We start from the raw sequence: 18,971 nt of genomic DNA on the forward strand, positions 1-18,971 counted from the left end.
GCCAAAATTTACCATTAAAATGAAGTACAAGATGTAAGGGGGGGGGGGGAGGGGGGAAACACGAACTCTCTCAATATCACTTTGATAAGTAACAGTGTTTAAAAGTAATGACCATATTAAGAGATGTAAATCAGAATCCCAAAAATGGGACTGAGCCTTAAGCTGTAAAATGGCTGCGTCCTTAAGGAGTTAAACAAGATATACAAATTGTAGATTTCCTTAAAAGAACATCTACCACCGGGATAAAGGATTGTAAACCAAGCAAAAAGACATACTTGTGGTGTGCCCCCTCTAACATTTGATTTCATTTTAATGAAACACAAATACCTTGAGCATGCTGAAAAAACGATTATAAAATTATGATAATGAAGCTAAGTTGTATCTGTGCTGGGGCTTGGCGCTTCTGTAATGTAACTACAATTTTTTTTTACAAAAATACAGTCTCCAGAGCACACTTTCAGTGAGTTTGAGTACAAAATTCTGTTCCACCTAATTTATGGTTTAACATCTCGGCAATTATTGTATTGTGCCCGAAAGGCAGGCAGAAGTAATCGTTGCCCCATCCCCCACCTGCTGTGTACGGGTGATCCAGCTCAGGTTGGCGACTTAAATTTTAAACTCTCAAAATCACCTAGATATGTTAAAGCGTTCCAAAGTTATAACCAATTATTGTGACACAGGGCAGATTTGAAAAATCGAGTCTGGTCATTGAGCTGAAAACTAGTGTCGGTGATAAGTGGTTTTTACGGGATAGACTTCGAGACTGGACAAAAGAAAGAAAACATACCTTTTTAGACTCAGCTCTTTGTCCCACCCCGGACATACATTCTATTTCATTTTTATATCCCCAACTTCGCAGATCAGAAGTGGATAAAAAAGCAGCCTCTTTGTTTAAGACATGGGAGAAGGACATAGGGAAAACTGATCTCACACCGATAGTACTTAAGGGTTGGGAGAGACTTAGGAAAGCAGTGATCAGTGCAAAATGGAGGGATGGTTATTTCAGGCTCATACATAAAGCTATTTATGGTTGCAATATACCGCCACATCCTGACACCCCACATAGATTGACAAGGTGTCCAAAATGCCAGAAACCCTAGCAGATTTATTTCCTGGGCATGTCCAGCTTCCCAGGAGTTCTGGCGGCAGGTTACTTTAAGGGTAAAAGACAAACTGAGAATAGATTTGCCCTTGGATCCCAGCTTGTTGGTCCATCACTGTGATGTGATGGACTTTTCCCAACTTCAAGTGCTTCATGTTTATATCTTAGCAGCTAAATGTTTTCTATTTGCCAGATGGTTACAGCTCATCAGGAGATACATTCACTTGGAAAGCATAGAGGTTGAGAAACCCCGACGGAAAAATTGACAAATGGGGGGGGGGGGGTCATTTCAGAAATCTACTCGGATGACATTATCAGGGAAATAGTTTCCACTTACATTACCACGGTGCGGTATCTTCAAAATGACTTTGCAGGAAAATTGGGCAAGCTCAAGATTACCTGATGGGCTGGGATCATTCTCTCACCTGGGAAACTTTCTGTGATCTACCTGGAGCTCTGATTCATTGCTTTTTTTATGAGTAGAAGGACAAGAAGGACTCGTAGTCTCTGACACCTGTGATGGGATGGGAATTGAGGTGGGGAATGTGTGGGATTTAGTTATGCATCTGCAATGCCTTACTGTGATGTACTCCCTTTGTATTGATAAAGATACACCAGTTATTTGCTGTATGTGGTAAACTAAGAAAACTACTAAAATATGTTTTAAAAAAATAAATAAATAAGGAAGATTAAATATCTTGTTCCAGAGAATTTCCTACAGTTTAAATTTTATGAATTTTTTCAAAAGCTTAACTGTTTTCTGCATGTTTACTCAAAAGCTATAGCAAATGCCAACAACGTGTATAGAAAGACAGGTATGAATTTTAGAATCATCAGCTCTACCACAATGAGGCTCATTGACCACTCTTCAGTGTCTGCTGCATTATTCCGCTTGGCCATGGATGCGATATGTCTGGACTAGGATGTAGGGTAAACAAGGCTTTCAGATCCTAGAGAGTCTGTTTGTAGCAAATATACTGCAACCTATTTACCTCTTCTAAGCCCTATCTGAGTAAATGCTCCCGGTCGACTGAATAAATCCTACTCTTTCTAGCGACTACGAATGAGGAAGAGTCCCAACAAGCGTCCCAATAAGACTAATGTGAATTTATTCCTGCTGATCACGTGATCACAAACGCTTCAAACTGGTCACTATTGAAACTACTGATACCGAGTCAAGCGTTCTATGCATAGCGTTCTACCATAGACGATTTGCTTGAAACTCCAGATCTTATGTTAGCATTACATATTGTTTATGTTTTAAGGCTTGACTTAAAAGTATCACAGTATTAATATGAATATGTTAAAGACTTTGTTTTATTAAGTGTTATGACATCAGTATGGGTGGGTGGAATCTCATTGTTCACGGACGCATTTAACACACCCTGCATCCCCTCCTGAAACAATCATGAGTAAGATGAAAGCTTGAGACACGTTAAAGTGTTCCTGTAAATGTGCGTTTCATGCCACCCCAATCTGAAATAAAGGCTTTGAAATCATTGATTGAGCCACTTGATTCACACTTCTTGCTATGTCAGATGACCTGGCCACCACAGTCACCAGACCTGAACCCAATCAAGATGGTTTTGGGCAAGTTGGACCGCAGAGTGAAGGCAAAAGGGCCAACAAGTGCTAAGCATCTCTGAGAACTCCTTCAAGACTGCTGGAAGAACATTTCAGATGACTAGCTCTTGAAACTCTTAAAGAGGATACCAAAAGTTTGCAAAGCAGTAATCAAAGCAAAACGTGGTTACTTTGAAGAACCTAGAACACAAGACACATTTTCAGTTGTTTCACACTTTTTTGTTAAGTACCGTATATACTCAGGTATAAGCCGACCCAAGTATAAGCCGAGGCCCCTAATTTTACCACAAAAAACTGGTAAAAACTTTTTTTTTTTTTACTCGAGTATAAGCAGAGTTTGAGTTTTCAACACATTTTTTTGTGCTGAAAAACTAGGCTTCTAATCGAATATATATATATATAATTCCACATGTGTTCATTCAATTCAAAATCTACAATTTTTATAGCCATAAAAATACATGAATGAGAAGGTGTGTCCAAACTTATGGTCTGTACATATACACACACACACACACACACACACCTTACTATACACTTATATATACTGCTCTCACATACCCAATTTTTATAACATACATATACCTCTCTACACAACAAAAACACATACTAACACATACATACACACACACACATACACACAATGCATTTGCAGGCTGCACATATATGAATAGACTAACCTGTAATGTGGAGGAGGGAAGAGGTCACCTCACCATGAGTCTGCATCACAGAGATGTGGTTTTCCTTAACCCATCTTGGAAAACTTTGCATATTTTCCCAGAATCCCCCCAGTGGAGCATCAATGGCTATAATACTCCACACACCTAGACGGCAGCCTTTATTGGCAGTCTCTGTAAGGATAACTTTAACTTCAGCTTCCCAGCACAGACAGCTGCGGTACGCCCCACCCCTCCTCTGCAGTTTAGAGATGAAGCTCCCGCATGCTTATGAGAGAGCTAGGAGTTTTTGTATGGGCGTTATAGGAGGATGGGGCCCCGGGCAACCCCCCACAACGCCCTAATGAGGATCCTCCCTGATTCCAAGCAGATCCACGGGTCCTGCAAGGGCAGGTTGGAAATTGTAAATATACAGAGGAAAAGGAGAATAGTAACCAGATATGGAGTGTGTCAGCCTCTTCTTAGTTCTCACCTGTATAATCCCCCTGCCCTCTGTAGTCGCTGGGGAGGCTGCATTCCCAGGAATGCGGTGCCAAAATGTGCAGCTGCAGCTCGGGGATGTTCCTACTGGTAGGATGAAAAGGTGGGGTCCACCACTGAGGCAGAGTGTTCACTTAACCCACTATTGCTGGAGGAAATTCTGTCAGTGCTTCTCCTATAATTTTGCAAGTGTATGTGCTGTATGCTGGGAGCAGACACGTACATTCAACGTCACAGGAGAAGCCGTGACACCTGTAGCAATGCTTTGATGGGGAAGGTCCTAGCGGAAGTCATAAAGGGCTGCTGTAAGTCCGCTCCCCTCTCTCTACTTGTGTCAACGCGGTGTGTAGTGGCAGCAGAGGCAGTGTATAACTGTGTGCCATATATTTTAACTGCATTGGTGCCACAGGACACCAGCACCACTAACCGCTCAGAGGCCTGGGGAATCACTGGAGCTAGTGCCGTGCTGCAGCATCTCCTGTTTGGAAGGTGCTACGGTGATAAAATGGACCTATGGCAGAGCGTCGGTGCGCATGCCAAGACGGGTTAGCCACTACTGCCCTATGAGATTTGTATGACTCCCATCCATTATGGTGCTTAATTTCATTTGCCACAGACAATTCTGTTGCAGCTAACCTAACAGTCAACTTACCCAGCTGGTTCCCAGCCTTCACTGTAAAATGAGGTACAGTCCTTTAATTTCTAATAAAGTTCATGACGGACAGGAAGTCACACCATATTAAATTATGCCATTTTAAACTAAATGGCATTATAATTTTAAAGGCCCATGGTATAATTACCCTTTAGTTACATTTTCATTATTCACAGTTAACGTTTGTCGGACACAGAAAGAAAGCATAATATAATTTTAATAAGTTTTATGTAACAAATAAAATTATTCTACTTACTATTTCTAACTGATCCATAAGTTTTGACAAAAACTTGCGACATTCTGGACTCTTGCTATCAATCTTCATTCCATTTTGCATCGCATATAACCGGCCTAAAAATAAAACATTTATATTTTTAGAATTTACTTATAAATGCATAGACAGTATGCAGCAAGTTCTGAAATGCATTTGCCTTCTTGTACTGAGTAGACACCTTAATTAACCCCTTCCCACCGCAGCCTTTTTTCGTTTTTCCAAATACCGTAAAAATGTTGAAAAAACGCATTTGCAACGGTTTCTTGAGGGCTTGGATTTTACGCCTTTCACTGTGCGCAAAATTATAACATGTCTACGTTATGCTTTGGGTCGGTACAATCACTGGTATAACTAATTGGTTTTATAATGTATTCATACATTTACAAAAATTAAAACCTCCAGTACAAAAATCATTTTTTTTGATTTTGCAATTTTCGGGCTGTTACAGGGGAACATTCTTCAAAACTGGACCCTCTGCTCTATTATAATATATAGTACATATAGTGTAAATGGATACAGGATATACTGATAGCAGTCACTGATATTCTGTGGTGAGATCTGTGTGTATACTGAAGCCATTGCTCATTAACATATCAGAAGGCTTTGAACAGTAAGAAGCCACCATGAACCAGGTGTGAGATTCCCTGCACACACTGGGGTCTATCCTAAGAGGGTCTTAGGGTGGAGCTATAAGGGGGTGGGGAGGGACTACACACAGGGATACTTAAGCATGGTAAAACCAGAAATCAGTCTCTTCTGTCTCTTGCTTCCTGGCCCCGCTGGACGAGCAGCACATAACTAAGAAACCAGGATATATATTGTGTGTGCTTTCTGTGTATGTATATAACTTTATAAGAGTAATTATAACATAGTACTTCTCATAATAGACTTTATACGTGTACCTATAGATATCCCAGGTGTTCTGTGTTTTACCATATATACATAACTAAGTGTCTACAATGAGTGTGTATATATTAGTGTAACTACATGTACAACCTGTAGCCGTATCCCATTCACTCGTGGATCAATGCCCTGCACGTGTAGTAAATATATAGAAGCTATTGAGTCTCTATATGTACATGTATATGGTCAGGTACTGGATGTGACTCCTGCTTCAGGGTATATCCAGGAGCTGCTGTAGTGTTAGATTATATTGTATATACACTCACCGGCCACTTTATTAGGTACACCATGCTAGTAATGAGTTGGACCCCCTTTTACCTTCAGAACTGCCTCAATTCTTCGTGGCATAGATTCAACAAGGTGCTGGAAGCATTCCTCAGAGATTTTGGTCCATATTGACATGATGGCATCACACAGTTGCCGCAGATTTGTCGGCTGCACATCCATGATGCGGATCTTCCGTTCCACCACATCCCAAAGATGCTCTATTGGATTGAGATCTGGTGACTGTGGAGGCCATTTGAGTACAGTGAACTCATTGTCATGTTCAAGAAACCAGTCTGAGATGATTCCAGCTTTATGACATGGCGCATTATCCTGCTTAAAGTAGCCATGAGATGTTGGGTACATTGTGGTCATAGAGGGATGGACATGGTCAGCAACAATACTCAGGTAGGCTGTGGCGTTGCAACGATGCTCAATTCGTACCAAGGGGCCCTAAGAGTGCCAAGAAAATATTCCCGAGTAATATTTGTTTTTCAGGAGGCTATTTCGGCGCCAAATACTCACCTGTGAGTATTTGGCGCAGAAATAATCTCTTGAAAAACAAATATTACTCGATTATGCATGCTCCATAGACGCCCACTGCTACGGAGACCAGGAAGGCTGCCAGACTCCTACTCATATTTCACCAAAACGTCATTTAACGTGTTGTACCGGACGTACAACCAAAAAAGGTGAGTTAAACTGATCTTGCTTAAAATCTCACACACCGAAAACAGATCTCACACATGTGGCGCCTGCATTGTCCTTCTTTTTCCTGAATCCAAGAAAATATTCCCCACACCATGACACCACCACCACCAGCCTGAACCGTTGATACAAGGCAGGATGGATCCATGCTTTCATGTTGTTGACGCCAAATTCTGACCCTACCATCCAATCTTCTACTGTCCAATTTCGATGAGCTTGTGCAAATTGTAGCCTCAGTTTCCTGTTCTTAGCTGAAAGGAGTGGCACCCGGTGTGGTCTTCTGCTGCTGTAGCCCATCTGCCTCAAAGTTCGACGTACTGTGCGTTCAGAGATGCTCTTCTGCCTACCTTGGTTGTAACGAGTGGCGATTCTATCAGCTCGAACCAGTCTGCCCATTCTCCTCTGACCTCTGGCATCAACAAGGCATTTCCGCCCACAGAACTGCCGCTCACTGGATGTTTTTTCTTTTTCGGACCATTCTCTGTAAACCCTAGAGATGGTTGTGCGTGAAAATCCCAGTAGATCATCAGTTTCTGAAATACTCAGACCAGCCCTTCTGGCACCAACAACCATGCCACGTTCAAAGGCACTCAAATCACCTTTCTTCCCCATACTGATGCTCGGTTTGAACTGCAGGAGATTGTCTTGACCATGTCTACATGCCTAAAATGCACTGAGTTGCCGCCATGTGATTGGCTGATTAGAAATTAAGTGTTAAAGAGCAGTTGGACAGGTGTACCTAATAAAGTGGCCGGTGAGTGTACATACACATTACTGGGTGTCCAGAAGGGGTCAGGAAAAGAGGTTTGTGTGTTGTTGTGTTCTCTATGTATTTTGTATTGTATTTTATGTAGTTATTTTGTCACATGTATGTTGTTAGTAAGGTCTTTTTGTATATAAGTATTTGCGAGGGTTGTATGTTATTCCTGTGATATATGAAGGACTGGAGTGGGTGCTTATGGTAAATAGCACAGACTAAGGGGCTGGACAGAACCACTGAAACCCATAGGAACTGAGGAAAAACCTAATCCCCAAACTCCCCTTTATCACTGGCGCTAATAACTTTTTCACACTTGTATGGAGCTGTGGGAGGTGTAATTTTTTTTTCGACTTTTGATGATATTTTAATGCTATTATTTTTATGACTGTACGACCTATTTATCACTTTTTATTAATTTCTTTTTTTTATATTTTTCCAAAAATGGGAAAAAAGAAGTGCCATTTTCGTCTTTGGGCATTACAGGGTTAAATGCAGTGGAAAAACCACTTTGATAGATCGGGCATTTTCGGACGCGTCGATAGCCAATGTGTTTTTTTTACGATTTTTACTGTTTATTTATATATATATATATATATATATACACACATCAGCCCTAGGGAAAGGGGGTTGATTTGAAGTTTTAGGGTTCTTTATTATAATTTTTTTAAAACTTTTTAATTTTTCTTTACTATTTTTCAGACTCCCTAGGGAACTTTAACCCCTAGGTGGTCTGATCGATACTAATATATACTGCCATACTACAGTATGGGGATTTTCATTACACTACTCATTCATTACAATGTGCTCATTCTAATGAAAGGGTTAAAACAAGACTTCGGAAGACCCGAGGCTGCCATGGTGATGAATCGCTGCTCCCCGACAACGTCACAGGGAACGACGATCTTTGGCAAGATGGCGGCACCCATTCACCGCAATCTTTTTAAAGCAGGTGCTACCGGCTATGGAGAGCGCTCAGCCCATGAGCAATCTCCATGCTCGGGGAACCAGCTAAACACATGCGATCAGTAACAGTCAAACAGTGATTAGCAAAGAGAGCTTTAGTACTTTATGACAGTGTAGTATATGTATTGGAAAAATTGTCCTGGTAATGTTAACCCCTTCAAAACACAGCCATTTTGTAGCTTAAGGCTCAGTCCCATTTCTGTATCCTGACATGAGTCACTTTATATGGTTATAACTTTTCAATACTTACCGTATTTTTCGGTAAGTATTCAAAAATCAAAAAGGTGCGCCTTATAGTCCAGTGCACCTTATATATGAACCGTACTTACAGACAACAGCTGCCTTGAACTGTGCAGAGGTCTGCCACCTGCTGGTCATTCATCCTTATAATCAGGTGCGCCTTATATATGAACCTAGACGTTTTAGCAGGCATTTATTGATGGTGCGCCTTATACTCCGGTGCGCCTTATAGTCCAAAAAATACTGTAGTTCTCAAAACAATTATGAGATTGTTTTTTACTCACATGTTGTACTTCACTTTAGTTGTAAATTTTGGCTGATAAGTTTTGCGTTTATTTATTTAAAAAAATATAAAAAGTGATGTTTTTTTTATTTGCCATTTTCAAAATCAACCCATTTTCAGGCAGATAGTTTAGCACCTAAATAATGTTTGGATAATTTATTTTGATGTCATGTGGGTACAAAGCGAATATACTGTATATACTCGAGTATAAGCCGACCCAAGTATAAGCCGAGGCCCCTAATTTTACCAACAAAAACCTATTGAGTCGAATATAAGCAGTGGTGGGAAATGCATTGGTCACAGCCCCTGTGACCCAGTCTATAGGCTGGCAGCCCCTGTGACCCAGTCTATAGGCTGGCAGCCCCTGTGACCCAGTCTTTAGGCTGGCAGCCCCTGTGACCCAGTCTTTAGGCTGGCAGCCCCTGTGACCCAGTCTTTAGGCTGGCAGCCCCTGTGACCCAGTCTTTAGGCTGGCAGCCCCTGTGACCCAGTCTTTAGGCTGGCAGCCCCTGTGACCCAGTCTTTAGGCTGGCAGCCCCTGTGACCCAGTCTTTAGGCTGGCAGCCCCTGTGACCCAGTCTTTAGGCTGGCAGCCCCTGTGACCCAGTCTTTAGGCTGGCAGCCCCTGTGACCCAGTCTTTAGGCTGGCAGCCCCTGTGACCCAGTCTTTAGGCTGGCAGCCCCTGTGACCCAGTCTTTAGGCTGGCAGCCCCTGTGACCCAGTCTATAGGCTGGCAGCCCCTGTGACCCAGTCTATAGGCTGGCAGCCCCTGTGACCCAGTCTATAGGCTGGCAGCCCCTGTGACCCAGTCTATAGGCTGGCAGCCCCTGTGACCCAGTCTATAGGCTGGCAGCCCCTGTGACCCAGTCTATAGGCTGGCAGCCCCTGTGACCCAGTCTATAGGCTGGCAGCCCCTGTGACCCAGTCTATAGGCTGGCAGCCCCTGTGACCCAGTCTATAGGCTGGCAGCCCCTGTGACCCAGTCTATAGGCTGGCAGCCCCTGTGACCCAGTCTATAGGCTGGCAGCCCCTGTGACCCAGTCTATAGGCTGGCAGCCCCTGTGACCCAGTCTATAGGCTGGCAGCCCCTGTGACCCAGTCTATAGGCTGGCAGCCCCTGTGACCCAGTCTATAGGCTGGCAGCCCCTGTGACCCAGTCTATAGGCTGGCAGCCCCTGTGACCCAGTCTATAGGCTGGCAGCCCCTGTGACCCAGTCTATAGGCTGGCAGCCCCTGTGACCCAGTCTATAGGCTGGCAGCCCCTGTGACCCAGTCTATAGGCTGGCAGCCCCTGTGACCCAGTCTATAGGCTGGCAGCCCCTGTGACCCAGTCTATAGGCTGGCAGCCCCTGTGACCCAGTCTATAGGCTGGCAGCCCCTGTGACCCAGTCTATAGGCTGGCAGCCCCTGTGACCCAGTCTATAGGCTGGCAGCCCCTGTGACCCAGTCTATAGGCTGGCAGCCCCTGTGACCCAGTCTATAGGCTGGCAGCCCCTGTGACCCAGTATACAGGCAACCCCATGCCCCCTTATGGAGCCAGCCCCCCCATCCCATTATCGAGCAGCCCCTCCCCCCCCCCGATCCCAGGAGGGTCTACTGTGCGATCCGTTGGTCAGTAGCAGGTCCGTGCGGGGCACAGCTCTGACGTCAGCCGGCACACACAATCCTACTGCTGCAGCGCCAGCTAGCGACAGTGCCTATGACGTTGCACGGACCTGCCGCTGACCGACAGATCGCACAGAAGACATGCAGGGGAGCTGGAAAGAGTTTTGAAAACAAATTTTGTGCTGAAAAAAAAAAAATCGGCTTATACTCGAATATATGGTAGGTTTTGCACATTTTTCAGAATTTGTGTTTTCTAGCTCTATATATAGCTCTAAAATTGCACACATTTTAAAAAGATAAAAAGAGAAAACCCATCTTAAACTTTGTTATGCAATTACTCCCAAGTATAGAGCCCCCCCCCCCCACATGTGGGCATTGCAGCTGTTAGGATTTTAGATTTCTCATTGGCTCCTTTTGTAGGGTATAAAATTTCAGCTTTTTCATTACTGGGGCCATGTGTCGGCTTTTTCTTTTTTGCGGGATGTGGGTTGGTATCCCCCATTGTTGAAAATTTTTAGGAGTAGAAAAGCATCAATTTACTGATGGATTTTTTTAATTTTTTGGGTGTTCACTGTATAGCCCAATAATCATATTGCACAGTATCATTATGGAGTACATATGTTTTTTTATCACTTTTTATTGAATTTTTGTGGGATGAAATACGTAAAAAAAATCATTTTTTGGTGGGTTTTCAACTTCTTTTTCTATGGTGTCCATCAAGCGTGTTCAATAATGATCTTATTTTAAATCTACAGGTCATTACGGACCCGGTGATAATATATATGTGAGGTTTGTGTTAGGATTTAAAAATTTTTTTTGTGTTATAGGTCTCTTTATATGTTAAGGGGCTTATGGCCATTTTTAATTAATTTAGTTTTGATTGATTAACAATTTTTTTTAACTTTATTACTTTCAGCATGGGACATGAACAAGCAATTATCTGATTGCTTTTTCATGATAATACCCTGCAATACTTATCTATTGCAGAGTATTAGCCGTGTCAGCCTATGCATAAAAATGTTACAGAACGCATTTATGAATTTATTTGCACAAAATCATGTACAAGAACGCGTTTCGGCTTCCAGCGAAGCCTTTGTCAACTGAATACTCAACTACCAACAAAACAGAAACTAGCGCGGGATTTAACTTAAATTGTGTCACAAGACATGCAAGACATACATCGGGAAGAAGAAGGTGAACTCCGGCGGACCTGAGCGGGGAAACAACAGATGCAGGATATCGGGCGCACAATCTTTATGAATCACACCAGAGTGCATTATCGTTGGAACAATGCACTTCGGGTGAACTCCTCGGACAGGTAAGTAAATGTGCCCGATCGTGTCTCCTACTATTGACATCACACCACCGGCAACCTGAGGTAGAGGTGTGACTTCTTTTCAATAATCAAACAATTAGTGACATATAGCATAAATACATTCATAACTTTTGTAAATTAGTTATATCTTTAGGCACATAACTAGAAACTGTCATACATTAATTGATCATGCAGAATTTATCCTAGATGAGCAATATTATATTCGCGGTCTAAGCCTTTGGGCTCCAAAGTGTTGATGGTATGAATCCAGGACGCCTCGCGGCGCAAAACAATTTGTTTGATGTTACCCCCCCCCTCGAATTTCAGTTGTGCTACTGTGTGATCATGTTTGTTAAAGTGTTGAGGGATTGGCTAAAGTACCGTATATTCCGGCGTATAAGACGACCCCCCTACTTTCCTGTTAAAATATAGAGTTTAAGATATATTCGCCGTATAAGACTACCGCATACAAAACACCGGTAAAAATTTTAAAAAACAGATTTGAATTTAACATGGTCCTTTTTTTAATTTAAATTCTTATGACATGCAGGTATATAGCAGGAAAACTGTCGCTCATAAACATAAGGCATACAACAACAACATTACCATCGTCCATTTTACTGTAAATGTTACCATACTGTACCTTAAATTTTTATTTTATTAAATATTCCATGCCATGTACTCAGAAGCAGGAAAAAAAATTCCAAATGCAATGAAAATGGTAAAAAAACGCATTTGCGCCATTTTCTTGTGGGCTTGGATATTTCGACTTTCACCGAGCGCCCCAAATGACATGTCTACTTTATTCTTTGGGTCGGTACAATTAAGGGGATACCAAATTTGTATAGGTTTTATAATGCTTTCATACATTTACAAAAATGAAAACCTCCTGTACAAAAATTATTTTTTAAATTTTGTCAACTTCTGGCGCTAATAATTTTTTTATACTTTGGTGTATGGAGCTGTGGGTGGTATCATTTTTTGCGAAATTTGATAATATTTTCAATGATATAATTTTTAGGACTGTACGACCTTTTGATCACTTTTTATAGATTTTTTTATATTTTTCAAAGTGGCAAAAAAGTGCCATTTTCGACTTTGGGCGCTATTTTCCGTTACGGGGTTAAACGCATTGAAAAACCGTTATCATATTTTGATAGATCGGGCATTTTCGGACGCATTGATACCTGATGTGTTTATGATTTTTACTGTTTATTTATATTTATGTCAGTTCTAGGGAAAGGGGGGTGATTTGAAATTTTAGGTTTATTTTTTAACTTTTTTATTTTTATTTATACTATTTTTCAGACTCCCTAGGGTACTTTAACCCTAGGTTGTCTGATCGATCCTATCATATACTGCCATACTACAGTATGGCAGTATATGGGGATTTTCCTCCTCATTCATTACAATGTGCTATCAGCACATTGTAATGAAGGGGTTAAAACGAAATAGTCTCGGGTCTTCGGAAGACCCGAGGCTACCATGGAGACGGATCGCCGCTCCCGATGACGTCACGGGGGCGATCCCAGGTAAGATGGCGGAGCTATCTTTTTGAGGCTGCCAGCAGCTTTGCCGGCAGCCATCGCTGTGAAAACACCCGCGATCGGTGCTAGCAATATGCAGCAAAGACTTACCGGCTATGGAGAGGGCTCAGCCCGTGAGCCCTCTCCATGCAGCGACCGGCGTATAAGACGACCCCAGACCAGACAGAAGATTTTTCTGTCTTCAATACGCCGGAATATACGGTAATTCATTACATCTAATAGTAGACTTGTGTTACCAAATTCTTTCACGGACCCATTGTATCGTTTCCCCAATGTAAAGTAAGCCACATAGGCATTTAATCAGGTAAATAACATTGGTAAATTCACAAGTGAAAAAAACATTCACTTTAAAGGGATGTCAGGAATACGGTTGATAAAAAGTATCCCCTCGAATAACGTTAATAAATTGGAATCAATTTTGACGTGGGTAAGTACCTTTTTTTCTACTATCTAAGAAAGTTTGACGTGGAAATTGAAAAGAGTTACCAAGATCTGCCTTGACTAATTTGTCATGTAAATTGGGAGCTTTTTTATTGCAAATTAATGGTGGGTTTTGGAATTCCACAATTCCAGGATAAGCTATCTGGAGCAGTTTCCAGTGTTTCCTGACTATATAGTCCACTTTATAATTGAGTGGGTGGAATTGAGAGAAGACCACCCTATTTTTTGAAGCATTCGTGGAAGAATTTTGAGATATTACTGAAGTTAGACGTGCTTCTCCGAGTACAGAACAGGGATATTCTCGCTGTCTAGTTTCCATTTCATTCAATCTGGTCTCCAGGACCAATTCGTTAGACACAATCCTCCAAATCCCCTGAAACTGTGATTAAGGGGTCGCCTTTTTTTTGCCTGAGGGCGATTACTCTTGAAATGGAGGACACTCCAGTTTTCTTAATAAATCTGTACTCAATATGCCATCATCATTTTTAATCAGCAATGTATCAAAAAACTGACTTTTGATATGTCAGAAGTCCTGGTAAATTTTAATTCCTCTCTGACTGAATTCAGAAAGTTAAGGAATTCATCCAGAGTCTCCTGTGGCCCCAACCATATGCAAATCACATCGTCAATAAAGCGACGCCAAAATTTGTCAGCGGGCCACATTAGACCCAATTGCTGTCCCACATACCTGGAGAAAAAATCTGTCCTGAAACAGAAAGTAGTTCTCTAATAACACTATTTCAAGAATCTCCAGAAACTGTAATTGTATTAGTTGTAAATGTAGAATCGAACTGTAGGAGTCTATGATTAACCTCAACAACCTTAGCATGGTCAATTGATGTACATAAACCCACCACATCTATGGTCACGAAAATATCAGATGGTTGTAGTCGTCCTATCACTTTAATCTGTTGTAAGAAAGTGGTTGTGTCAAGTAAGAAGGCTGGGGTCTTCATAACCAACGGAGTAAGCTAGAGTTTTGGAAAAAAATTCTAAGGGAGTGAAAATAGAGTCTGTGGACGCAACTCGGTCTTCCGGGTGGATTTATTAAGGTCTGGTGGAATATAATACTGGTGTTATAGGGTCAAAATTCAAAAGGTATCTTACCAGTTTATAATCAATAACGCCCAATTTTTCATATTTATCTATATTTATTGACCAAAATGATCTTAGATCTAACCTGGGAAAGGGGGGGTTTAGATAAGGGTTGATACGTTTCTGTGTCTGATAGTTGGCGCTCTATTTCACGCACATATGCTACTCGATGAATTGCCACAATTGAACCCCCCTTATCCTTAGGTTTAATAATTAACTCTTTATCAGCCATTGTACGAAGTGCAGAAAATTCATCAGCTGTCAAATTACAGTTGGTATCAAATTCACCAAATCTCATTCTGCCCACAAGGGAATCAACATCTCTTTTCAAGAATTCAATCAATGTTTCAGTAGGGTTAAATTTACTCAGAGGGTAGAATGAGCTTTTTGATCACGTTTCAACATGGTAAAGGAAACATTATCTGCAGTGGATCTGACTATTTAATCCGATAGATCAGAATCATGAAAAAAAGTCTGATATTTATGAAAATTTTTTGCAGATCCAACTCCGATTAAAAGGAGTCAAAACGTCCAGTTGGGCTAAATGAAAAGCCCTTTTAAAGTAAGCCTATTTGTCCCACAGTTAAAGCTTTAGATGAAATGTTTATAACAAGGGATTGATCATTACCTGCAACCTCATCTGAACAGGGTCTGGTGGAACGCTTGTGATGGCGACCACCCCTTCTATTTCTCCTGGGGGTTCTTTGCTTTTGTCGGCCTGATGAAAAGGACGACGGTCCCGTCTTTTTCCACTCCTGTCGCTGCTGGAGCAGGAGGAGCGACATTCTCCTGTTCCAAATCTTCTGAACGGTGCATACATATAGGAGGCATTTGTATACCTTATTGAGCCTATAATCCTCTAGGTCACACAGATATTTTCTTCTTTTAGTTTCTGCCATTTCTTTTAAAATTTATTGATATAAGAATCCACACTATCCTTCAGTGTTTTTAATTCATTCGACCCAATGCTATTCTGAAGTTGCTGTTCAATCAAATTCATTTTCTTTGTCAGTTCATCAGTTTTCTTGTTAATACGAGCCATTGTTAATATAATTAATTATTAGCAGATCCACTGCTAATAATGTTGCTTCTACTATGTTGAAACTTTGTGAATTGGGACTTCAAACAAAAAGCTCATTCTCCCCACCGGGGAAATTCCACCCTACTGAAACATACATTGAATTCTTGAAAAGAGATATTGATTCCCTTGTGGGCAGAATGAGATTCAGGGAATTTAATACTAACTGTAATTTGACAGCTGATGAATATTCTGCACTTAGTACATTAATGTCTGATAAAGAGTTAATTATTAAACCTGTGGATAAGGGGGGTTCAATTGTGGCAATGGATGGAGTAGCATATGTGCGTGGAATAGAGCGCCAACTAGCAGACACGGAAACGTATCAACCCTTATTGCATAACCCCCTTTTCCCAGGTTAGATTAAGATCCTTTTGGTCATAGATAAATATGAAAAGTTAGGAGTTATTGATGATAAACTGGTAAGGTACCTTTTGAATTTTGACTCTATAACACCAGTATTATATACACTTACAAAGGTCCACAAGACCTTAATAAATCCACCAGGAAGTCACGTCCACAGATTCTATTTCTACTCCCTTAGCTAGAGTTTTGGAAAAACAATGAATTACTCTTACCGGTAATGTTGTTTCCTCAAGTCACGACGGCACCACCAGAAAGATAGGGATCCGCCCTCCCAGGACAGGAAACCTGAGCATAAAAAGAGGCTCCTCCTACTCCACCTCAGTTTGGTTACAGAGATTTTCTTGGAAGAGCCGTTTAGTCAGTAGACAAACATATACACATATTAATTCGGTAATATAATATATATATATATTTATTTTTTTTAATTTTTTTTTTTGCGACACCTGTGAACCAACACCACACAAAAAAGTAACACCCGAGTGGGAATACCAGGTGCCGTCGTGACTTGAGGAAACAACATTACCGGTAAAAGTAATTCATTGTTTTCCCCTTCATCACGACGGCACCACCAGAGAGAATTGCAGAGAAATCACAAACAATTAGGGGGGGATAATAGAGGATAAGACTTTCCTTCCAAATGAAAGAGAAGAAGAACCCATCACATCCACCCTATAGTGTTTAAGGAAAGTGTGAGGGGTAGACCAGGTGGCCGCCTGGCAAATTTGCTGCAGCGTAGCATCCCTATACTCGGCCCATGATGTAGCTAATGATCTAGTTGAATGGGCACGGATGCCGTCCGGGACAGGAACTTCCGAAATCTCATAGGCCATCTGAATGGTCACTTTAATCCATCTAGCGATGGCTGAGGAAGATGCTTTATTCCCCTTATTCTTTCCTGAAAAGAAAATGAACAAGCTATCCGATTTCCTCCACCTAGAAGTAGCATCCAAATACTGTACAATACTCCTTCTAACATCAAGACAATGAAAGGCCCTCTCCTTCTCTGTCTTGGGGTTACTACAGAACGATGGAAGGATGATGTTCTGAGACCTATGGAAATCAGATACTACCTTAGGCAGGAACCCTGGGTCTGGTCTAAGGATAACCCTGTCATCCAGGATTGTACAATATGGGCATTTATGAGACAAAGCTGCCCTTTCGCCTACTCTTCTGGCTGAGGTGATGGCTGTAAGAAAAATTGTCTTAAGTGTGAGAAGCTTTATAGAAACACTTTCCTGACAAAACTTTGAGAACCATAGATAAATCCCAGGGGGGTAACTTACTCCTAATTGTGGGTCGAATTCTACCTGCTGCCCTAATAAATCTGGCAATCCACGGATGTTTGGCTAACTCCTGATCAAATAAGGCTCCTAGAGCTGATACCTGAACCTTAAGAGTAGCTGGCCTGAGACCCTTCTCTAAGCCTTTCTGTAGGAACTCAAGGATTTGATTAACATTAGGCTGAGCCAACCGCTCTGGGTCCTGACCGGAAAAGGAAAAGTAAGCCTTCCAAATTCTATGATAGATCTTATATGTTACTGGTTTCCTACTCTTCTGTAGAGTGGAAATCACCTCACGAGAGAAACCTTGCTTTTAGAGAATCATCCTCTCAATAGCCATGCCGTCAGATGCAGGGCTTTTATCTCTGGATGGAGGATAGGGCCCTGTGACAACAAGTTCCTGGATTCCGGAAGCACCCAGGGATCGGCTACCGACAGCTCCCTTAGACTCAAGAACCATGCCCGACGGGGCCAAAAGGGAGCGATCAATATCACCTTTGCCCTGTCCTGTCTTATCTTCCTGATAGTCCTGGGCAGGAGAATCATGGGAGGAAAGGCATAAAGAAGAGGACTGTCCCACTTTTGAGAAAAAGCGTCCACAGCTAAAGGAAGGTCTGCCCTGTTGAGGGGAAAAAAATCTTTCTACCTTGTGATTTTTCCTTGTGGCAAAAAGATCTATCAGTGGCATCCCCCAAAGCCTGACTATCTTCCGAAATATTGACTGATTCAGTTCCCATTCCCCTTGATATAGGGTCTCTCGACTTAAAAAATATGCTGAAACATTTTCTACACCCCTTATATGAATCCCTTTTAGTGATGTAAAAAAGGTCTCCGCCAAGGTTAGGATCTGAGTGGCTATGAACATAAGGCCTGAATTTCTTGTGCCACCCTGTCTGTTGATATAGGCAATTGCTGTAGTGTTGTCCGACATCACGGCCACCCCATGTTCCTGTAACAGAGGAAGTGCTTGCATCAGGGCTTTTAAGATTGTTCTTTTTTGTTTGACGACAGGTCCCTTTCTGCTATATCCCAAGTACCCTGAAAAAACTGATCCTCCATGTGGGCCCCCCACCCCCATGGACTGGCATCCGTAGTGATTAGCTTGTCCTGACTGGGGTTCCAAGGAAGACCAACCTCTAGATTTCTTACGTTTAACCACCAATCTAGGGAGTTTAAGATTTTTATGGGGAGGAGAACTTTTACTTCTAAGGAGGTTTGATCCCTGTCCCACTTTTCTAGAAGAAAATTCAGCAGACTTCTTGAGTAGAACTGAGCCCAGGGAACAGCAGGGATGGCGGCTGAAAAAAGACCCAGAAGAGACATACCTTTTCTTAAGGAAATCAGGGGATTTTGTCT

At 41.8% G+C, this 18,971-nt stretch overlaps 1 protein-coding gene across 4 annotated transcripts in view; it reads right to left on the reverse strand.

Moving 5' to 3' along the window:
* The window catches only part of VTA1 (vesicle trafficking 1), a 369,178-nt gene that overhangs the window by 281,831 nt on the left and 68,376 nt on the right, over window positions 1-18,971 (reverse strand). For all 4 annotated transcript variants that reach the window (XM_072140989.1, XM_072140987.1, XM_072140988.1 and 1 more), the window contains exon 2: window positions 4,749-4,843. In XM_072140989.1, the coding sequence (XP_071997090.1) occupies window positions 4,749-4,843 (95 nt within the window). The remainder of the gene's footprint in view (window positions 1-4,748; window positions 4,844-18,971) is intronic.

Source organism: Engystomops pustulosus, chromosome 3 (genome assembly GCF_040894005.1).
Source record: "Engystomops pustulosus chromosome 3, aEngPut4.maternal, whole genome shotgun sequence".
Classification (NCBI taxonomy): domain Eukaryota; kingdom Metazoa; phylum Chordata; class Amphibia; order Anura; family Leptodactylidae; genus Engystomops; species Engystomops pustulosus.